At 45.5% G+C, this 18,500-nt stretch overlaps 1 protein-coding gene across 1 annotated transcript in view; it reads right to left on the bottom strand.

Moving 5' to 3' along the window:
• Nucleotides 1–17,976, bottom strand: part of NT5E (5'-nucleotidase ecto) — a 59,295-nt gene extending 41,319 nt beyond the window's left edge. The window contains exon 1 of the mRNA XM_023650758.2: nt 16,169–17,976. Within this exon, the coding sequence (XP_023506526.2) occupies nt 16,169–17,020 (852 nt within the window). The 5' untranslated portion in view covers nt 17,021–17,976. The remainder of the gene's footprint in view (nt 1–16,168) is intronic.
• Between the last annotated feature and the right edge of the window lie 524 nt (nt 17,977–18,500).

Below are 18,500 nucleotides of genomic sequence, written 5' to 3'. Positions count from 1 at the left end.
TTTTTGATCCACTCCCTTAAGGACAGGTTGTTTCCACTTTTTCTTTCTTTTAGCTATTTTATTGAAGTCATAATGGTTTATAACATTGTGTAATTTCAGGTGTACATTATTATGTTATCAGTTTCTGTATAGACTGCATCGTGCTCACCATCAATAGTCTAGTTTTTACCTGTCACCATATATATGTGCCACTTTACCTCTTTTGCCCACCTCCCACCCCCCATCCCCTCTGGGAACCACTAATCTATTCTCTTTATCCATGTGTTTGTTTATCTTCCACATATGAGTGAAACCATGCAGTATTTGTCTTTCTCTGTCTGGCTTATTTTGCTTAAGATCATACCCTCAAGGTTTATCCAAGTTGTTGCAAATTGGATGGGTTTGTCTTTTATTACAGCTGAGTAGTATTTCATTGTGTATTTATATACCACATCTTCTTTATCCATTGTGTATCTATACATCACATCTTCTTTATCCATCATCACTTGAGGGGCATTTGGGTTGCTTCCACATCTTGGCTATTGCAATTAATGCTGCAATGAACACAGGGGTGCATAAGTCTCTGTATTTTGATTTCACGTTCCTTGGATAAACACCCAGCAGTGGAATAGCTAGATTCTATGATATTTCTATTTTTAATTTTTTGACAAATCTCCATACTGTTTTCCATAGTGGCTGTACCAGTTTGCACTCCCACCAGCAGTGTATGAGTGTTCCCTTTTCTCCACGTCCTCTCCAACATTTGTCATTTTTGTCTTGCTAATTATAGCCATTCTGATGGGTGTGAGGTGATATCTCACTGTAGTTTTGACTTGCATTTCCCTAATAATTAGTGATGTTGACCATCTTTTCATGTGCCTGTTGCCCATCTGTGGATCTTCTTTGGAAAAATGTTTGTCCATATCCTCTGCCCATTTTTTGCTTGGATTGTTTGTTTTTGTTGTTGAAATGTATATATTTTGGAAATTAACCCCCTTGTCGGATACATGGCTTGCAAACATTTTCTGCCAGTTGGTGGGCTGTCTTTTCATTTCATTCATGGTTTCCTTTGCCTTGCAGAAGCTTTTTAGTCTCAGGTAGTCCCATTTGTTGAGTTTTTCTTTTGTTTCCCTTGCCTGACTAGACATGGTATTGAAAAAGATGCTGCTAAGAAGAATGTCAGAGTGTACTGCCTGTATTTTCTTCTAGGACTTTAATGGTTTCAGGTCTTACATTCAAGTCTTTAATCCATTTTGAGTTAATTCTTGTGTATGGTTTAAGATAATGGTCTACTTTCATTCTTTTGCATGTAGCTGTCCACTTTTCCCAACACCATTTATTGAAGAGACTTTCCTTTCTTGATTGCATGTTTTTGGCCTCTTTATCAAAGATTAGCTGTCCATACATGTGTGGTTTTATTTCTGGGTTTTCAATTCTGTTCCATTGATTTGTGTGTCTGTTTTCCTGCCACTACCATGCAGTTTTGATTACTCTAGCTTTGTAGTATACTTTGAATTCAGGGATTGTGAGGTATCCAGCTTTGTTCTTTTTTCTCAGGATTGCTTTGGCTATTCACTGTCTTTTGTTGTTCCATATAAACACTAGGATTCGCTGTTCTATTTCCATGAAGAATGTCTTCGGGATTCTCATTGGGATTGCATAGAATCTGTAGATTGCTTTCAGTAGTGGACACTTCTACTATGTTTCTTCTTCCAACCCATGAGCATGGAATATCTCCCCATTTCTTTATGTCTTCTTCAATTTCTTTCAATAATGTCTTATAGTTTTCTGTGTAGAGGTCTTTCACCTCCTTGGTTATGTTTATTCCTAGGTATTTTATTCTTTGTGTTGCAACTGTAAATGGGATTGTACTCTTGACTTCTCTTTCTGCTAGTTCATCATAAGTGATTTTTGTAAGTTGATTTTGTACCCTGCAACTTTGCTGGGTTTTTTTATTATTATTTCTAATAGTTTTCTAGTGGATTCTATATGGTTTTCTTTATATACAGAATCATGTCATCCTCAAACACCAAGAGTTTTACTTCTTCCTGTCCTATTTGGATACCTTTTATTTCTTTCTCTTGCCTAATTGCTCTGGCCAAAACTTCCAGTACTATGTTGAATAGGAGTGGTGAGAGTGGGCACCCTTGTCTTGTTCCTGTTCTCAGAGGGATGGCTTTCAGTTTTTCCCCATTAGGTATGATGTTGGCTATGGGTTTGTCATATATGGCCCTTATTATGTTGAGGTGCTTTCTTCTATGCCCATTTTTTTTAGGTTTTCTTTTTTATCACAAATGGATGTTGGATCTTGTCAAATGATTTCTCTGCATCTATTGAGGTGATCATGTGCTTTTTATTCCTTATTTTGTTAATGTGGTGTATCACATTGATTGATTTGCGGATGTTGAACCATCCCTGAATTCCTGGTATAAATCCCACTTGGTCATGGTGTATGATCCTTTTAATGTATTGCTGTATTTGATTTGCCAATATTTTGTTGAGGATTTTTTCATCTATGTTCATCAGCAAAATTGGCCTGTAATTTTCCTTCTTTGTGTTGTCCTTGTCTGGTTTTGGTATCGGGGTAATTTTGGCCTCATAGAATGAGTCAGGAAGTATTCTATCTTCTTCAATTTTTCGGAATAGTTTGAGAAGGATAGGTAGTAAATCTTCTTTGAATGTTTGGTAGAATTCTCCAGAGAAGCCATCTGGTCCTGAACTTTTTTTTAGGGGGGTAAGTTTTTGATTGCTGTTTCTCTCTCTCTACTTGTGATTGATCCATTCAGACTCTCTATTTCTTCTTGATTCAGTTTTGGGAGCTTGTATAGTCTAAGAATGTATCCATTTCTTCTAGGTTATCCAATTTGTTGGCATATAGTTTTTCAGAGTATTCTCTTATAATCCTTTGTATTTTTGTGGTACCTGCTGTAATTTCTCCTTTTTTCTTTTGCTGAGGAAGATTCATCCTGAGCCAACATCTATTGCCAATCTTCCTCTTTTTGCTTGAGGAAGATTCGCCCTGAACTAACATCTCTGCAAATCTTCCTCTATTTTGTATGTGGGTCGCCACCACAGCACGGCTGCTGACAAGTCATGTAGGTTCACATCCTCGAACTGAACTGGGGCTGTCAAAGCGGAGCACACCAAACTTAACCACAAGGCCACTGGACTGGGCCCCTCCTCTTTAATTTTTAATTTTATTTATTTGCACCTTCTTTCTTCTTTTCTTAGTGAGTCTGGCTAAGGGTTTGTCAATTTTGTTTGTCTTCTCAAAGAACGAGCTCTTAGTTGCCTTGATCCTTTCTATTGTCTTAGTCTCTATTTCACTTATTTCTGGTCTATTTCTTATTATTTCCCTCCTTCTGCTGACTTTGGGCTTTGTTTGTTTTTCTTTTTCTACTTCTGTTAGGTGTAGTTTATGATTATTAATTTAAATTTTTTCTTGTTCATTGAGGTAGGCCTGTGTTGCTATAAATTTCCCTCTTTGCACCACTTTTGCTGCATTCCATAAGAGTTGGTATGTTGTCTTTTCATTTTCATTTGTCTCCAGGTATTTTTTTACTTCTCCTTTGACTTCTTCATGGATCCAATGGTTGTTCAGTAGCATGTTGTTTAATCTCCACATATTTGTGCCTTTCCCAGCCTTTTTCTTGTAGATGATTTCTAATTTCATAGCATTGTGTTCAGAAAAGTTGCTTGGTATGATTTCAATCTTCTTAAATTTATTGAGGCTTGCCTTGTTTCCCAACATATGATTTATCTTTGAGAATGTTCCATGCGTACTTAATAAGAATGTATATTCTGCTGTTTTTGTACAGAATGTTCTACCTATAGCTATTAAGTCCACCTGGTCTAGTGTTTCATTTAAGGCCACTATTTCCTTGTTGACCTTCTGTCTGGATTATCTTTCCATTGATGTAAGTGGAGTGTTGAGGTCCCCTACTGTTATTGTGTTACTGTCAATTTCTCCCTTTAGGTCTGTTAGTAGTTGCTTTATATACTTTGGTGCTTCTAGCTGTGGTATGTGGGACGCTGCCTCAGCGTGGTTTGATAAGCAGTGCCATGTCGGTGCCCAGGATTCGAACCAACGAAACACTAGGCTGCCTGCAGTGGAGCACGTGAACTTAACCACTCGGCCATGGGGCCAGCCCCTCTCATTGTCTTTTTTTTTTATCTTGAAGTCTACTTTGTCTGATATAAGTATGGCAACCCCTACTTTCTTTTGTTTGGCATTTACTTGGAGTATCATCTTCCATCTGTTCACTCTGAACTTGTGCTTATCTTTAGAGCTGAGATGCACTTCCTGGAGACAGCATATTGTTGGGTCTTGTTTCTTAATCCATCCTGCCACTCTGTGTCTTTTGATTGGAGAATTCAATCCATTTATATTTAGAGTGATTATTGATATATGAGGGCTTAATACTGCCATTTTATCTTTTTTTCCTGGCTGTTCTATATTTCCATTGTTTCTTTTCCCTTCTTTTTCAGACTGCCATTTCAATTTGGTGGTTTTCTGTGATGGTTTTCTCAGTTTTCTCTTTATTTATCAATCGTGGCTCTGCTCTGATTTTTTGTTTAGTGGTTACTATAAGATGAGACAGTCCATTTTCTGATAGTCTCTTATGTCCATTACCCTAAGCAGGTTCCATCCTTTTCTCTTCCCCTTCTGAGTTACTGTTGTCACTATTCTGTTTTGTCTTGTGAGTTTGTAACTAAATCAAAGCATTTATAGTTGTTTTTGATGCTTTCTTTCCTTTACCTTTTATAATTGTTTGCTAACCTGTTCTGATAGAGGGCTGCGGTTTTCTGATTTTGTCTGTCTATTTATCTCCTTGCTCAAAGCTTTGTAAACCTTTGCCTTTTTGTTACAGGTTGGAGGGCTTCCTTCATTGTTTCTTGTAAGTGAGGTCTAGTGGTGATGATCTCCCTCACCTTTTGTTTATCTGGGAAAGCCTTTATTTCTCCATCATATCCGAAGGATAGTTTCACTGGATAGAGTATTCTTGGCTGAAAGTTTTTGTCTTTCAGTATTTTGAATCTATCATTCCATTCTCTCCTAGCTGGTAAGATTCCTGCTGAGAACTCTGCTGAAAGCCTGATATGAGTTCCTTTGTAGGTTATTTTCTTATGCCTTCTAGCCCTTAATATTTTCTCTTCGTCACTGACTTTTGCCAGTTTTAATATTATATGCCTTGGAGAAGGTTTTTTTGCATTGAAATAATTAGGAATTCTATTGACTTCATGTACTTGTAACTCTAGTTTCTTCCCCAGGTTTGGGAATTTTTCAGCTATTATTTCTGTGAACAAGCTCTTTGCTCTTTTCTCCCTCCCACCTCCCTGTTGAATACCTATAATCCTTATATTGCTTTTGCTAATTAAATCAGATATTTCTCAAAGCATTTCTTAATTTTTTACCATTTTAGTTTTATTTCCTCCTCCACCTGAAGCAATTCTATATTTCTATCCTCCAATGCACTAATTTTGTCCTCCATAATATCAGCTCTATTTTTTGTGGGTTCTAGATTTTTATCTAATTAATTGTGTTCTTCATATCCAGAATTTCTGTTTGGCTTTTTTTGAGGGGGTTTCGATCTCTCTGGAGAACTATTCCTTCTGCTCACTAACTTTATTCCTGAGCTCACTGAACTGTCTTTCTGAGTTTTCTTGTAACTCACTGAGTTTCTTTATGACAAGTATTTTGAATTCTCTGTCATTTGGATTGTAAATTTCTGAGACTTCAGGATTGGTTTCTGGAGACTTGTCATTATCCTTCTGTTCTGAAGTGTTGCTGTAGTTCTTCATGGTGTTTGATGAATCAATCCTTTGCTGGCACATTTGCGGTAGTATCATGTTCAGATTCCAACTGCCACTACTAGAGGGAAGCAGGAGCTGTGTTTTCTGATCCCATTCCCTATGCTGGTAGTTGTGTAGGTACGGCTGCTTTGTGTTTGTACAGGCTGGCTGCAGCCATTCTGCAGGTTGTGCTCACAAGGGCAGGGCCTCTGCACTGGGCAGGCAGGTTGTGCCCCATAGGCTGGGCCTCTGTGCTCAGTGGATGGGTCACTCTCGTGCAAGTGGGGCCCCTGCTCTTGGCAGGGGACAGGCTGAGCTACTGCACTAGGTGGGTGGGGCACTTGTGCAGAGACTGAGCCAGCGAGGCACCTTCCTACCTGCGCTGTACTGGTGGGCAGGTGCCTTTGCTGGGGCTGAGCCACCACTCCATCAGTTTTTCGAGCTGCTGTGCTCCGTGGGCAGGGCACCTTCTGAGCAGGTGGGGTGCCTTCTCACCTGCACTGCGATCAGTGGACAGGCGCCTTCACCAGGGCTGAGCCACCACCACTCGGTGTAGAGCATTGCCATTGGTGCGGCCACTGCAGCATGGTGGATGCTCTCACAGGCCAGGCTACAGATGCCAGAGAAGTCACACAGGCCAGGCTACAGCTGCCAGAGAAGTCACACAGGCCAGGCTGCCCCAAACTCCTCCTACAGAAGTGCCTGCCACTGTGTGAAGATCCATGACCTAGCTCACTGCCACCGGGAAGCGAGAGGAGTGTGCTCACCTAGGTTCTACTGCATCCTAGGGATCCAGTCTACCCACCTTCAGAGGCACGGCTGTATGGATCTCTCAGATGTTCTGTTGTGCTGTGCAGGGAATCTTCTGCTGGTTAATGAGCATCCCATTTAGTTGTAACTTAGAGGGGAGAAAAAAAGGGAACAACTCACTCTGCCATGATACTGATGTCATTGGTCGACAGTGGAACTTTTTGAAGTCTCTTTTTATTGCAAATCTGCTAAGGAGATTAACTCTTTGGTCTGTCAAACGATAGCTATAACTGAATTAGAAAGGGGGGATTTCATAGCCTCAGCTTTGTTTGCAGAGGACTGTAAAATTACCAGTGAATTTGACATAAAGGAATTTCAAGAAAAGGAAGATTTTTTAAAGAACAAAAAACATGACAAAAAGAAATATTAATAGTTAAGACTTTATGCTACATGGCCAGGCCCTGTTCACATATTAACTCATTTAATCCTTAGAATGCTATGAGGTTGGTTGCCTTTATCTGTTCTTTTCATAGACAAGAAATCTGAGGCACTAGCAAGTACCAGAGCTGGGGTTTAAACAATCGTAGTGAGGCTTCAGCATCCAGGGCCTTAACCACCCTGCCAAACTGCTGCTGATGTAAACACCTGGTAGAGATGGGTATCATTCAACAACTCACTAGTTTTCTCACAGGGTTCTAGAGTACCAAGTAACAAGGCCCTGGTCCTCCTCAAGAAGCTGACAGAGCATACAGGGAGAGAGCAAGACCTAAGCACATCCATCCATCTGTCCATCCATCCCTCCATCCATCCATAAAACATGTGGGAACCACAGAGAGGGATGTGTGTGAGACAGCCCGGCAAAGATGCAGGCACACCCTGCTCATTAAGGATTGAAGGGGCTCAGAGAGCAAGCTTCACCACCATGGTGCTGGTGAGGAGAAACTCAGAGGGAAATAACATCAATTGTATAAACAGATTAGGGGATGAAAACATGAGGGCTGAGGCAGTCGAAAATGTCCCAAATGAAGACAGGAGGCTTAAACATGATATTAAAAGAAAAACAAAGGAAAGAAGAATTGATTTAAGAGCAATGTAGTACACATGATACAGAAGAAGAGAATTTCTTTTTAGTCCACAGAAATCAATTATAATAACATCAAAAAACCATTTGTCAGAAATCTGCAACACATGTATTTAGCTAGTCATTTACACACTAGCTCATCCTGTTAAGGATGGGAAGTCACAGTGCACCCTATAATCTACGGATTAGGGGAGAGCCTGGTCTATTATACAATGGGACTCAAATGCCAATCACTCAGGGAGACTCAACAACAACCTTAACAGGGAGGATTATAAATTACATTTGGTTTGGCTGATACATTTCTGGAGTTGTGGACCATTTCTGGTGACGGGCTGTGCTCCACCTTCCCAGTCCTGGGCCAAGGCATGTTGGCCCTGGCAGGTGAATGTGGTGTCTGATTGAATGACAGAAAAGATCCTGGGTGTCCAACCCAGCTCACTTGCACTTCAATATCTGTTGAATGATTGAATGAATGAGTACTGAACAGACAGCATTTCATATTTTCCATGGCAGATGAAAACATCTACAAACTCTCCATACATGCAAAATACACATATCCATGTTACATTTAGAATTACCTGCTCAACTAATTAGGGTTCAGGTGGGTTTAACTACACCTCTGAGAGGCTAGAGGGCTCCAGCTAATGTCTGGATTGTATAGAGAACCAATTATTCAAGTGAGAAAAGGAGGTGTCAAGAGAATTTTTTAATTCTAGTAATGTGGTTGAAGAAAATAGACACGGAGGGAATTTACAGAACATTCAGACGTACCCTTAAATGAAGTTGGGAAAGCTGCCAATTTGTTTGGTTCTTTCCAATTTTCAGTGAAGAAAACCAGATGCTAGGACAAGGACAAGACAAGCTAAGAAGCTGCCTTTGTTTCCTGCCTCTGTGCCTGAGTCCAGTCTCACCCAGCCCAGCTCTGGTGTGGACCTCAGCCCGGAAAACAGGAAGCAGGAGGGTGGTGGCCACAGCCAGGATGGGGTAGGTGCTGTCCACATCCCTGAAGCTTGGGGATCCAACTTCCCAGACCCTCGCAGCTTCCGAGGCCTGAGCTCTGGAATAACTACCAACATTCTTTGTCTTTTACAAAATATCACTGCCATCAGGCTATCTCAAGCTTCCCAAAGTAGCACTGCTAACCTGTCTTCCTTGAACATGGCTTTGTTATCGAAGAAAAAGTAATTCTGAGAGTTTCCTTGATATGAGAGACTTTGCAAGCACTTGCATACAAGGTGACTTCTCTTTGTATAGGGATTCTTTTTGGAGTGGAGAGGAAACACGCTCACTGTCAATTTGGGCATATACAGTACATGTGGGGACCTGAAGTTGTGTCTCCTGCAGCCCAGATCTTTAGCTCTAGAATCCTCACGCACAGGTGTTGGAATTTCAGTCATTTTTGCTTTGCTTATGCTCCCTCCTTCATGGGTCTTACCCAGCCTCTCTATGTGATTAGGAAGGGCTCAAATGAGCATCGCCCCTCTATCTACTGCACAGTAAGTTTCACCCTGGCAGGTCTGGTTCACTGTCTGCAGCACTTAGACCAGACCTGGCACATGGTAGGGCTTGCTGAATGTTTGAGGACTGAATGAATAAATGAGCCTCAAAGACTTGAACAGGCTTGAAACCGGGCTCATCACCCTCCCATTCCTTAGGCCATCATTCTGTTACTAAGAGAGGAGCTCTCCATCCAAAATCCTGGGCACCTCTTGGTTTGGAAACAGTGGCTGACTAGAGGGGACCTGGGAGAAGACCCAAGTCATCTCTTCACAAAGAAATAGCTGGCATGAAAGGAACTGTGAGGAGGAAATAACAGAGCTGTCAGGCCAACAGACTTACGTGTAAAATTAAGTCCCAGGACAAATCAAGTTATATTGGCAGATTAGAGGCAAGACAGAGGGCTGGGCGGGGACTGAGATGCTGAGAAGTGACACGCACAGATGGCCCTCTCCAACTCTCCCATCTTCTAGACAGGAATGTGCTGCCCAAACTCACGTAGCTAATGAGTTGAAAGAGGCAAGCAGCAAAACCCGGCTGTCCCGACGTCCCATACGAATCTCTTTCCACTGCCCCATCTGCCATGGCCCCCCAGGGTCCAACTACGTCCAGTAAGCCCAGGAAAAGCCTTTTGATTGCATCTCTGTGCTCCAATAGCAGGCTTCAGCTGTCAGCAGGTAAGCTTAAGCAGGAGAATTCGCTCTCCTGTGTAGTGGTGTCAAATCCTGCTGACTCTCCACGTGCCCCCAGATTGAACCCTTAGTCATCTTTGATCACACCCTCTCCCGAGCCACCCCTGCCGGCAGAAGGTGAGCACAGCCCACACTGACTGACCCCTTACGACAGGCCGGCACTGTGCTAAGCACTTTATAGGTGTTGTCATCTCCTTTAAACCCCATGGGAAGAAGACTACCATTACACCCACCTTCACATGTGGGAATGGAGGCTTGACGAGATTAAACAACCTGCTCACACAGTCCACAGATTCTAATTGTCACAGAGGGGACTTGACCCCACACAGAGTCATGCCCGAGTTCACCCTCTTAGCCCTACGCCATACTGCCTGCCCACTGAAACTGGGTCCTGTGGAGTCAGCCTTTCTATCCCCCTTATCACAGTTCAGTCATTGGCCTCTCACGCCCACACCACTACCCAGCCTCTTCTCCCAACCTCTTCCCCTTCCCATCCATTTCTGCTCATCTTCCAAAACCGTGATTTTCCTATGATGCTGAGAGGATTTTCCTCACGTCAACCAGTTCTCCAGTTCTCTGTGGTTACCAACTGGGTGTCCAACAATTCAATTCAATTCTGACACTGTCTATCCGGAGTGAGCATCAGATCTCACAAGTGAAGGGCTCGGTGCTGACAAATAGAAATGGCAAGCAATAGGATATATGTGAGTATATGAAGAAGCCATTTGGTGTAAACCTAATTCGGCCTGACCTTGTCTTTCCAAAAGGGCCTGACCATGGCCGTTGAGCATGCATTGTATATCTGCTTTAGACATTTCCTATGGCAAGAACAAAGGCCCTTGAGATAAAGGTGCAACTTCCCTTCCCCTCCCAATGTTGGCAATTCCTTGATTAAGCATCTTTCCTTAGGCTAGGAACCGACTGCTGCGCTCACCTGTGACCACCCAGCTCAAGACGACAGACTTGCTTCCTGCTATGCCCGCCGAGATAACAGATCCACTACCTGTTGTGTCCATCAAACGCTGTGCTGACAGGGCAATCTTGTGACTATTGTGGGAGGGACATTTGAATCATATGTGAAACATCCTCTTTGAGGGTATATAACCACCCTGTATACCCCCGCGTCTTTGGAGTGCTCCATTCCTTTGTGGAAGGACTCTCTCAGGCCATGGTCCTCACATTCTAGCTCAGAATAAACTCTCCCAAATTTTCATTTATAGGTTGGTTATGGATTATTTTCATCGACAGTGCCACAAGGCTGCCCCCTACTTCAGACACCAGTTGCAAGTCCTGGGCGACCTTCACTTCTGACCGATCAGCCATAACTTGGGGGTTCCCACCATCCCCTCCACAGGTTTGATAATTCGCTAGAACGACTCACAGAACTCAGGAAGGGATTTTATTAAGGTCAATTATCTCATTAGTATACAAAAGACACTTATCACTGGGGAGATTCCAAGGGTCTGGGGAGCTGTTTGCCAGGAACTGGGGACAAAGATGAAATATTTATTTTTTATTACACCACACTTGCCCTCTACTCAGAAACCTCTGTGGCTCCCCATGACAACAGGGGAGAGCCCAAACTTTTCATGGCGGCCTTTAAGCAGTACACAACCTCATCTCCCATGATTCCTGCCACCTGGCTCTGGTCCAGGTTGGGCCATCTTGCAGATTCCTGCCTCTGCACCTTTGCTCCGTCCTCTTGGCCCTTCCCTGAATTGAAACGTTTCACTGAGTTGAAATGGAATGAAAACCCTTCTTAGGATGCCATTTGTTTAGAGACGTGAGGAAGCTGAGAGATGAGCTGGTTCAAACCTCCTGTTTTATAGACGAGGAACCAGTGACCCAGAGAGGTGAATGTCACGGCCTCAGATTACAGACTAATTCTCTCTCAGAAGGCAGAGAGAACAATGCCAATTTCTGAACTTCTGGTGATGAGTGCTGGGGAGGATAAGCTTCAAAGTAATAAACTCTTATGTACACCTTCAAAAGCACAAACCACAAGGCAAAAAATAAAAAAGATTAATTTGATTATACCAAATGAAGGATTTCTGTTCAACGAAAGACACTATGGACAAAGTTAATAGACATAACATAATCAGAAGCTATCTGCATTGTCTAAAATTGATCACAGACCAATGCCTGGAACTCCTGAAAATTACGAAAAACAGAGCAAAAGAAGTTTAAAAAAAAAGAGCAAAGAATATGAACATGCAATTTGGGAAGAGGAAACCCAAAAAGTTAACAAACATCTCAAACTCACTAGTTATTAGAAAAATACAAGACCAAATAAGAAGATGTTATTTTGCACCTACCGCAAAGCTGGATAATACTGAAGGTATGGGGGAGGACATGGGGGTTCACACTGTGTGGGTGTGAGCGGGAGCGCAGAGGCTCTGGGAAAGCAATCGGGCAGTCCTTCATCCAAGTGCGTGCCCCATCCCTGTGACCAGCAATTCTGCCCTTGGGGATGAGTCCCAAAGACATCCTCACATGTGGGACCTACAGGGGGCACGATGCACAGTACACGCACATGGTAGACACAGAGCAGCATGGAGAAATTGTAAAAACACCAGTTTGGGACAAAAGTAAGAAACAGAATGAGCTGAGTAACACGACGTGTTACATAATTTAAAAATACAAGCACTGGGTGGGCCCAGTGGCGCAGCAGTTAAGTTCGCACGTTCTGCCCAGGGTTCACCGGTTTGGATTCCAGGTGCCAAACTCTGCACCACTTATCAAGCCATGATGTGGCAGGCATCCCACACATAAAACAGAGGAAGATAGGCAGGGATGTTAGCTCAGGGCCAATCTTCCTCAGCAAAAAGAGGAGGATTGGCGGCAGATATTAGCTCAAGGCTAATCCTCCTAAAAAAAAAAAGCACCTAAAACAATAATAAAGTTTCTGCAGTACACACAGAAACAAAACATCAACATCACGCACATTAGCGTGGTTGCCTGCGTGGAAAGAGGGGAATGTGACAAAGGAGATCTGACTAATGGTCCCTGGGGGAGTTCAAGGCAGGGCCATGGTCTACGCCGGGCTGGCCCCTGGCTCAGGCCGCTGGGAGCAATATGCTGAGGTCAATAAGGCTGCAGGCTTTTGGACAGAAAGTGGGTTCAGGGTCCAGGGCCTCAGGCGCAGGGCCTCAGATGCAGGGCCTGCCGGAAACAGGCCGCCCTTCTGTACTGAAGCTGTCTTCCTCACAGCCCACGTCGATGGCAAGCATCCCCTCTCTGGGAATGAATCCCCTTGGACTCTGTGCTTTGGGGGATTTCATACGTCCACTCAGTGAGTAAACACTAAGAACAGTTTAGGCAGCGTGGCTGACCAGTAAGAGTTAGATAAACTGACGGCCGCAAAACCAGGCCTTCCCTTCCTCACAACCTTTTTTTTTGGCAGGGCGCTCAGGGCGAAGCTTCACTGACCACTTACTACGAGCCGGCAGGGTGCTAGGGAATTTTACACGCATCGCATGTATGGCTCACAAAAATCCTACACGGTGGGCTGGGCGTGATCCCCCCTGTTGTACAGTTCAGGAACACGAGGCTCAGAGAAAGCAAGCTGGCCGAGCTCATGCTGTGAGGGCATCCAGGCTGTCCTCCTGGTGCCTCAGGGGACACGACACCAGTCCATCTAGACAGCTATACCAACCAGTACTTTTTTTTTCTTTAAAGATTGACACCTGAGCTAACATCTGTTGCCAATCTTTTTTTTTTTTTCTTCTTCTCCCCAAAGCCCCCGGGTACATAGTTGTATCTTCTAGTTGTGAGTGCCTCTGGTTGTGGTATGTGGGACGCCGCCTCAGCATGGCCTGATGAGCAGTGCCATGTCAGGGTCCCACCAGCAAAACCCTGGGCCACCAAAGTGGAGAGTGCAAACTCAACCACTTGGCCACGGGGCTGGCTGCCCAACTAGCACTTTCGACATCCTCCCTCCAGGAGCTGGGTCTGGGGGTCTCCAGGCTTGCCTCTCAGAAGGACCCCACAGCAATCCTTGGGACATGCAGGGCTAGAAAGTCTGGACCTCCTCAGAGGCTAGTGCTCCTGGAGTTAAGCTAGATTCTAGGAGTTTCCTCTTTGCCCTCTACACCCTCAAGTCCTTAGATGTGGCTCCTCTAACGATGTCTAGTTTCTGGAGAACTGGAGATGCCCCTCCACAGCTGTTTTCCACTGTGATGTGACTCTCCAGCTTCCTGCGATTCAAGACGCGGCGGGTGGATGGGTGTGGTGGGGGAAGCTTTATAGCAGAACAGCAGTGAATTCCAGGAGAGGGGGCTAACATAAGCAAAAAGTGAACAATCTCCGTACAACAAGAGGGCAGAGCGCTAGCACACGCTAAAGTATTACAAGCACGATGATTTCATGCAGGTCAAGTCATGTTTGTCAAACCCCAGAACTACAGAGATGCTATCAGGAGCATGGCCATCAGCCTCACCACTGGCTCTCCGCCCTCTCTTTACCTTCTGTCAGCTATATATAATTAGCCCATTTTTATCTCGGGTCTCAGGCCAATTATTTTAAGCAAAATTTAAAAGAAAGTAATTCCATCCAACAAAAAGTATAGTTAACATTCCTGGGGGTGATGGGCTGTAACTTGTAGCTGATCTGCCTCCCCGGGAGTACTGTCAGAAACACCTGATGCGATGATTAACGCCATGAGCTCAATTGGACTTCAAGAGGAAAATATCATTATTAGGAAAAACTAAGAATTCTCCATTTTTTTTTTCCTACCAAAAGGAGTTTATATAACCGTGGAGAAAAGGATGTCGCAAAAAGAAAAGTTTACAAAGTTGTGGTGTATTGAAGTCGAAACAAACATGGAAGGTTTATTCTACTCTTCTGGGAAGAAACGGAAACGTAGGTAGGCTAGTAACAATTCAATTAATAGGTACTCCGCCAGCAGAGGCCGGCCGCCAGCGAGCCCTGCAGATGAACTCTGGGGCTTAGGGATCTGTTTGAATCGCTGCTGCTTTCAGCAGCCCTGATACCCTTAAAACCAACAATCGGAAGGGAGAGGAGCTCTCTGCCCCTCTCTCATCTCTCTAAAATGAGCTTTCTTGTCGGGGGAAAATACCAAACAGCTCTACTCTTTTACCATTTCCTGTCCTCCTCCCTCCAAGTTTCCAGCGGAAAAAATGCAGCATTGCGCTTTGCTGACCTCTACTCTCTTCCCATACCAAGGGCCTCGTCAACCCTTTGTATCCTGGCCAGGACCACGCATCTTCCTTCCACACACGTGGCTCTCTCAGATTTCCCTGGACTCCTGCTCTGTTCTTCCTCCTCCGAAGCTCCTAGGATTTTTTTGTCCCCGGTTTCTCTACAAAATCCCTTTACTTTAGGCTTTCACACAGGATTAAACTTGGGTGGTGGTTTGATTTAAAAAAGCAAACAAACCATATATATGTTTTGGTCACACTTATTTATTACTCTGTAACCCTTCTCTGCTCCTTTTCTAGAATTTAGTTGAACAAAAAGGCATCGCCTTTATCAGAGCAATTGGAAGCTTGAACTTAAACTCTTGCACATGTTTTAAGAGCCTCTCATCTCTTAAGTTGGACTCTCTTCCTAAATCTCTGCTGCCAAACTGATTTTATTGAAATCCTTTCAAACCCCACTCTTTCTACATTCTGGTCCTCTCTGGAACCTGCTTTCATTTTTTAAACCTATACAGTAGTGTCTGGTAATAAGAAGAACTCACACTTACAGAGTCCAAACTGTGTGTCAGACAACCCTCTGAGGGTAGACATAATTACTGTTCCCATTTGATAGGGGCTGGAAGTAAGGCAGAGACAGAGGAAGTAACCCACACACAGAAGGTGGTTGAACCCCGCCAGTCTACCCCAACGCTGTGAGCTGATTAAGCATGCACCAGCTCTGGGGTCAAAGGGATCTGGCGTCCATTCTTATCTTTGGGAGCTGATGACTTGGATAATGTACTGATCCTCTTTGACCCAGAGTTTCTCTTCCGATAAGATAGAGATAAAGCATTCTTCCAAAGACGGAGCAGTGAATGAGAGAGATGCCCGACAGGTCTACTTCGGTCCCTGGCACTGGATAATTGCCAACGCTCCCACGAATCCCAGTTGAACCCCCTAGTAGGCAGGGCTGGGTCCCGCTCTTCTAAACACCCCATCTCACAGTAGGGGCCCCACGACATCAGTCTGTTTAGGACAAATCACCCAAGGGACTTCTGTGTCTGCATCCACATGGCACACTGGCCAGAGTCTGGCTTTCTCCCCACATCACTGTGCGCCCGGGTCCTAGGCTTGCCACCCCGTGCCATGCCGTTGACTGCTCCTTCACCCGGGTTCTCTCTCGGTTCGGGGACTCCTCCCGCCGGGGCTCCCGCGCCTCCGGGCAGCCGCCCTCTTACCATGGCATCGTAGCGCAGGGCGTTCATGAAGTGCACCACCTCGGCGCCCTTGTACACGGTGAACCAGAGGGTGCCCTGGTACTGGTCGCCCGCGTCGAGCAGCAGCACGTGGGGCTCGGCTCGGCGGATCTCCTGCACCTTGGTGAAGAGGCGCGCCACGCCGCCCACGCAGCGGCTGGCGTTGACACACTTGCTCGAGTCCTCGCTGGTCTGCTCCAGCCGGCTGTGCACGTCGTTGGTGTGCAGGATGGTGAGCTCCCAGGCGCCGGCCGCCGGCCACAGCAGCGCGCCCAGCGCCAGGAGCCGCAGCGCTGGCGCTCGGGCGGCTCGGGGACACATGGCTGCGCCGCGTGGAGCGGGCGCAACTGCAGGCGGGCCGGGCGAGTGGCGGCGAGTCGCGGCGGGTACGCTCGCGCGGCGGACGCCCGAGATACGCGCCCTGGCCGGCGGGCGGGGCGGGGCGGAGCCGGGACCGGGACGCGCCCTCCTTTTGTCCGGAGGCCGGCTCCACGGCCAGGCGCATGCCTGCGCGGTCACCCGATCTGACCCTGGCACCCCGGGCGCTGCGGCGCGGCTGGCGGCTGGCGGCAGACGGCTGGCGCCCGCTCCCTGCAAGAACAGTGCGGAGGTTGTTCCCAGCGGGGAGCGGCCACCGGCCACGATTCCAGCCCGAGCGCGGAGCCTGGGCGCCCGCGACCCCACGGCCGGGGGCTGCTGTTTCTTGGCGCGAGGGAGGAGTCGAAGGGTCCACCCCGTGGGTGGGGCCTCGCTGCTTCTCGCCTCTTTTGAGGCACTAATCTTTCCCAAGAAGAATGCGTGATTTCTGTTGGGCTTGTGGTTGCGCGAGCTCATCACTTGAAAGAGAGAAAGAGGGAAAAGAGAGGAGGTGGAAAGAAAGATGGGCGAGATGAGAGGGAGACAGGAATAGAGAGAGGCGCACTCTGCTTTTTGGGCTGTGGAGCCGAAGACGCCTTTGAGATGTGGCCGACTGCTGTCTTTCCAGTTTGAGAACGCACCAAGTATACGTTGTTTCGATGCAGAACCTCAGAAGCTAAGAAATCGTTCGAAGCCAGTCCTGCATTTACTCACGATTAAAACCTTAGCGATAAAACAGCAGCGGTGCTGTTGTTGCTCATGGAAACTCAAACGGACCCTGCGGAGTAAAATCAGCAGCTATGAGAACGTGATGATGCCTTCTGTTGCTTTTCTAGGCATTTTTTCTCTCTGTCCTATTTTTGAGGTTTTAGCGTTTGAAGGATGGGGTCTTTGTGTGTTTTGGGGGGTGGGTGTGTTTTGAGGCAAAGCTTTTGGCAGGGAAGGCAATAACAGAAATGTGGAGTACAATAAACGAATCATCGTTATAATCGAATGTGAAATTGCTGCAGGCTTTCCCTCTGTGTAACGGAGTGATTCCCGAGTGCTGTCGGTCATCCAGCAGGTTTGGGAAGGGAAGGAGAAGCGATTAGTTTGGAGTCCCTATCAGGTGTCCCATGATTTGTGCTTTCCAGAACAGCACACGTAGTCCTCACACTTCTCCAAAATGCATCGTCAGTCCGGTTACTTTTTTTTTTTTTAAGCTTTTTGGGATGAAATATACATAACAAAACTTACCACTTAACCATTTTTAAGTGGACAGTTTAGTGCATTAAGTATGTTCTCATCACCGCCAACCACCTCCAGAACTTTCTCATCTTCCCAAACTGAAACTCTGTACCATAAAGCAGCAGCTGCCCTCAGTCCTCAGCAACCACCGTTCTGCTCTCTGTCTTGATGAACCTGACGACACAAGGCGGCTCATAAAAGTGGAATCATATAATACTTGTCCTTTTGTGACTGATTTATTTCGCTTATCATAATGTCCTTGTCGACAAAAAATAATCCATAACCAATCTATAAATGAAAATTTGGGTGAGTTTATTCTGAGCTTAAATCTGAGGATTATAACCCAGGCGAGTCTTTCCACAAAGGAACAGAGCACTCCAAAGAAGCGGGGGTACACAGGGTGGTTATATACCCTCAAAGAGGATGTTTCACATACGATTGAAATGTCCCTTTTACAATAGTCACGAGGCTGCTCTGTCAGCACAGCGATTGATGGAAACAGCAGATAGGTCTGCTGTCTCAGTGAACGCCGTGGGGTGGCAGGTGTGTTGCCTCGGGCTGGGCGGTCACAGATGAGCGCTGCAATCGGTTCCCAGCCTAAAGAAAGATACTTAATCTTTAAGGAGATGCCAACGTTGGGAGGGGGAGAGAAGTTGCACCTTTATCTCAAGGGCCTTTGCTCATGCCATAGGGAATCTCTAAAGCAGATATACAATGCATGCTCAACGGC

The sequence above is a fragment of the Equus caballus genome, chromosome 10, assembly GCF_041296265.1.
Source record: "Equus caballus isolate H_3958 breed thoroughbred chromosome 10, TB-T2T, whole genome shotgun sequence".
NCBI lineage: Eukaryota > Metazoa > Chordata > Mammalia > Perissodactyla > Equidae > Equus > Equus caballus.
This window is presented reverse-complemented; position numbering and strand designations above follow the sequence as displayed.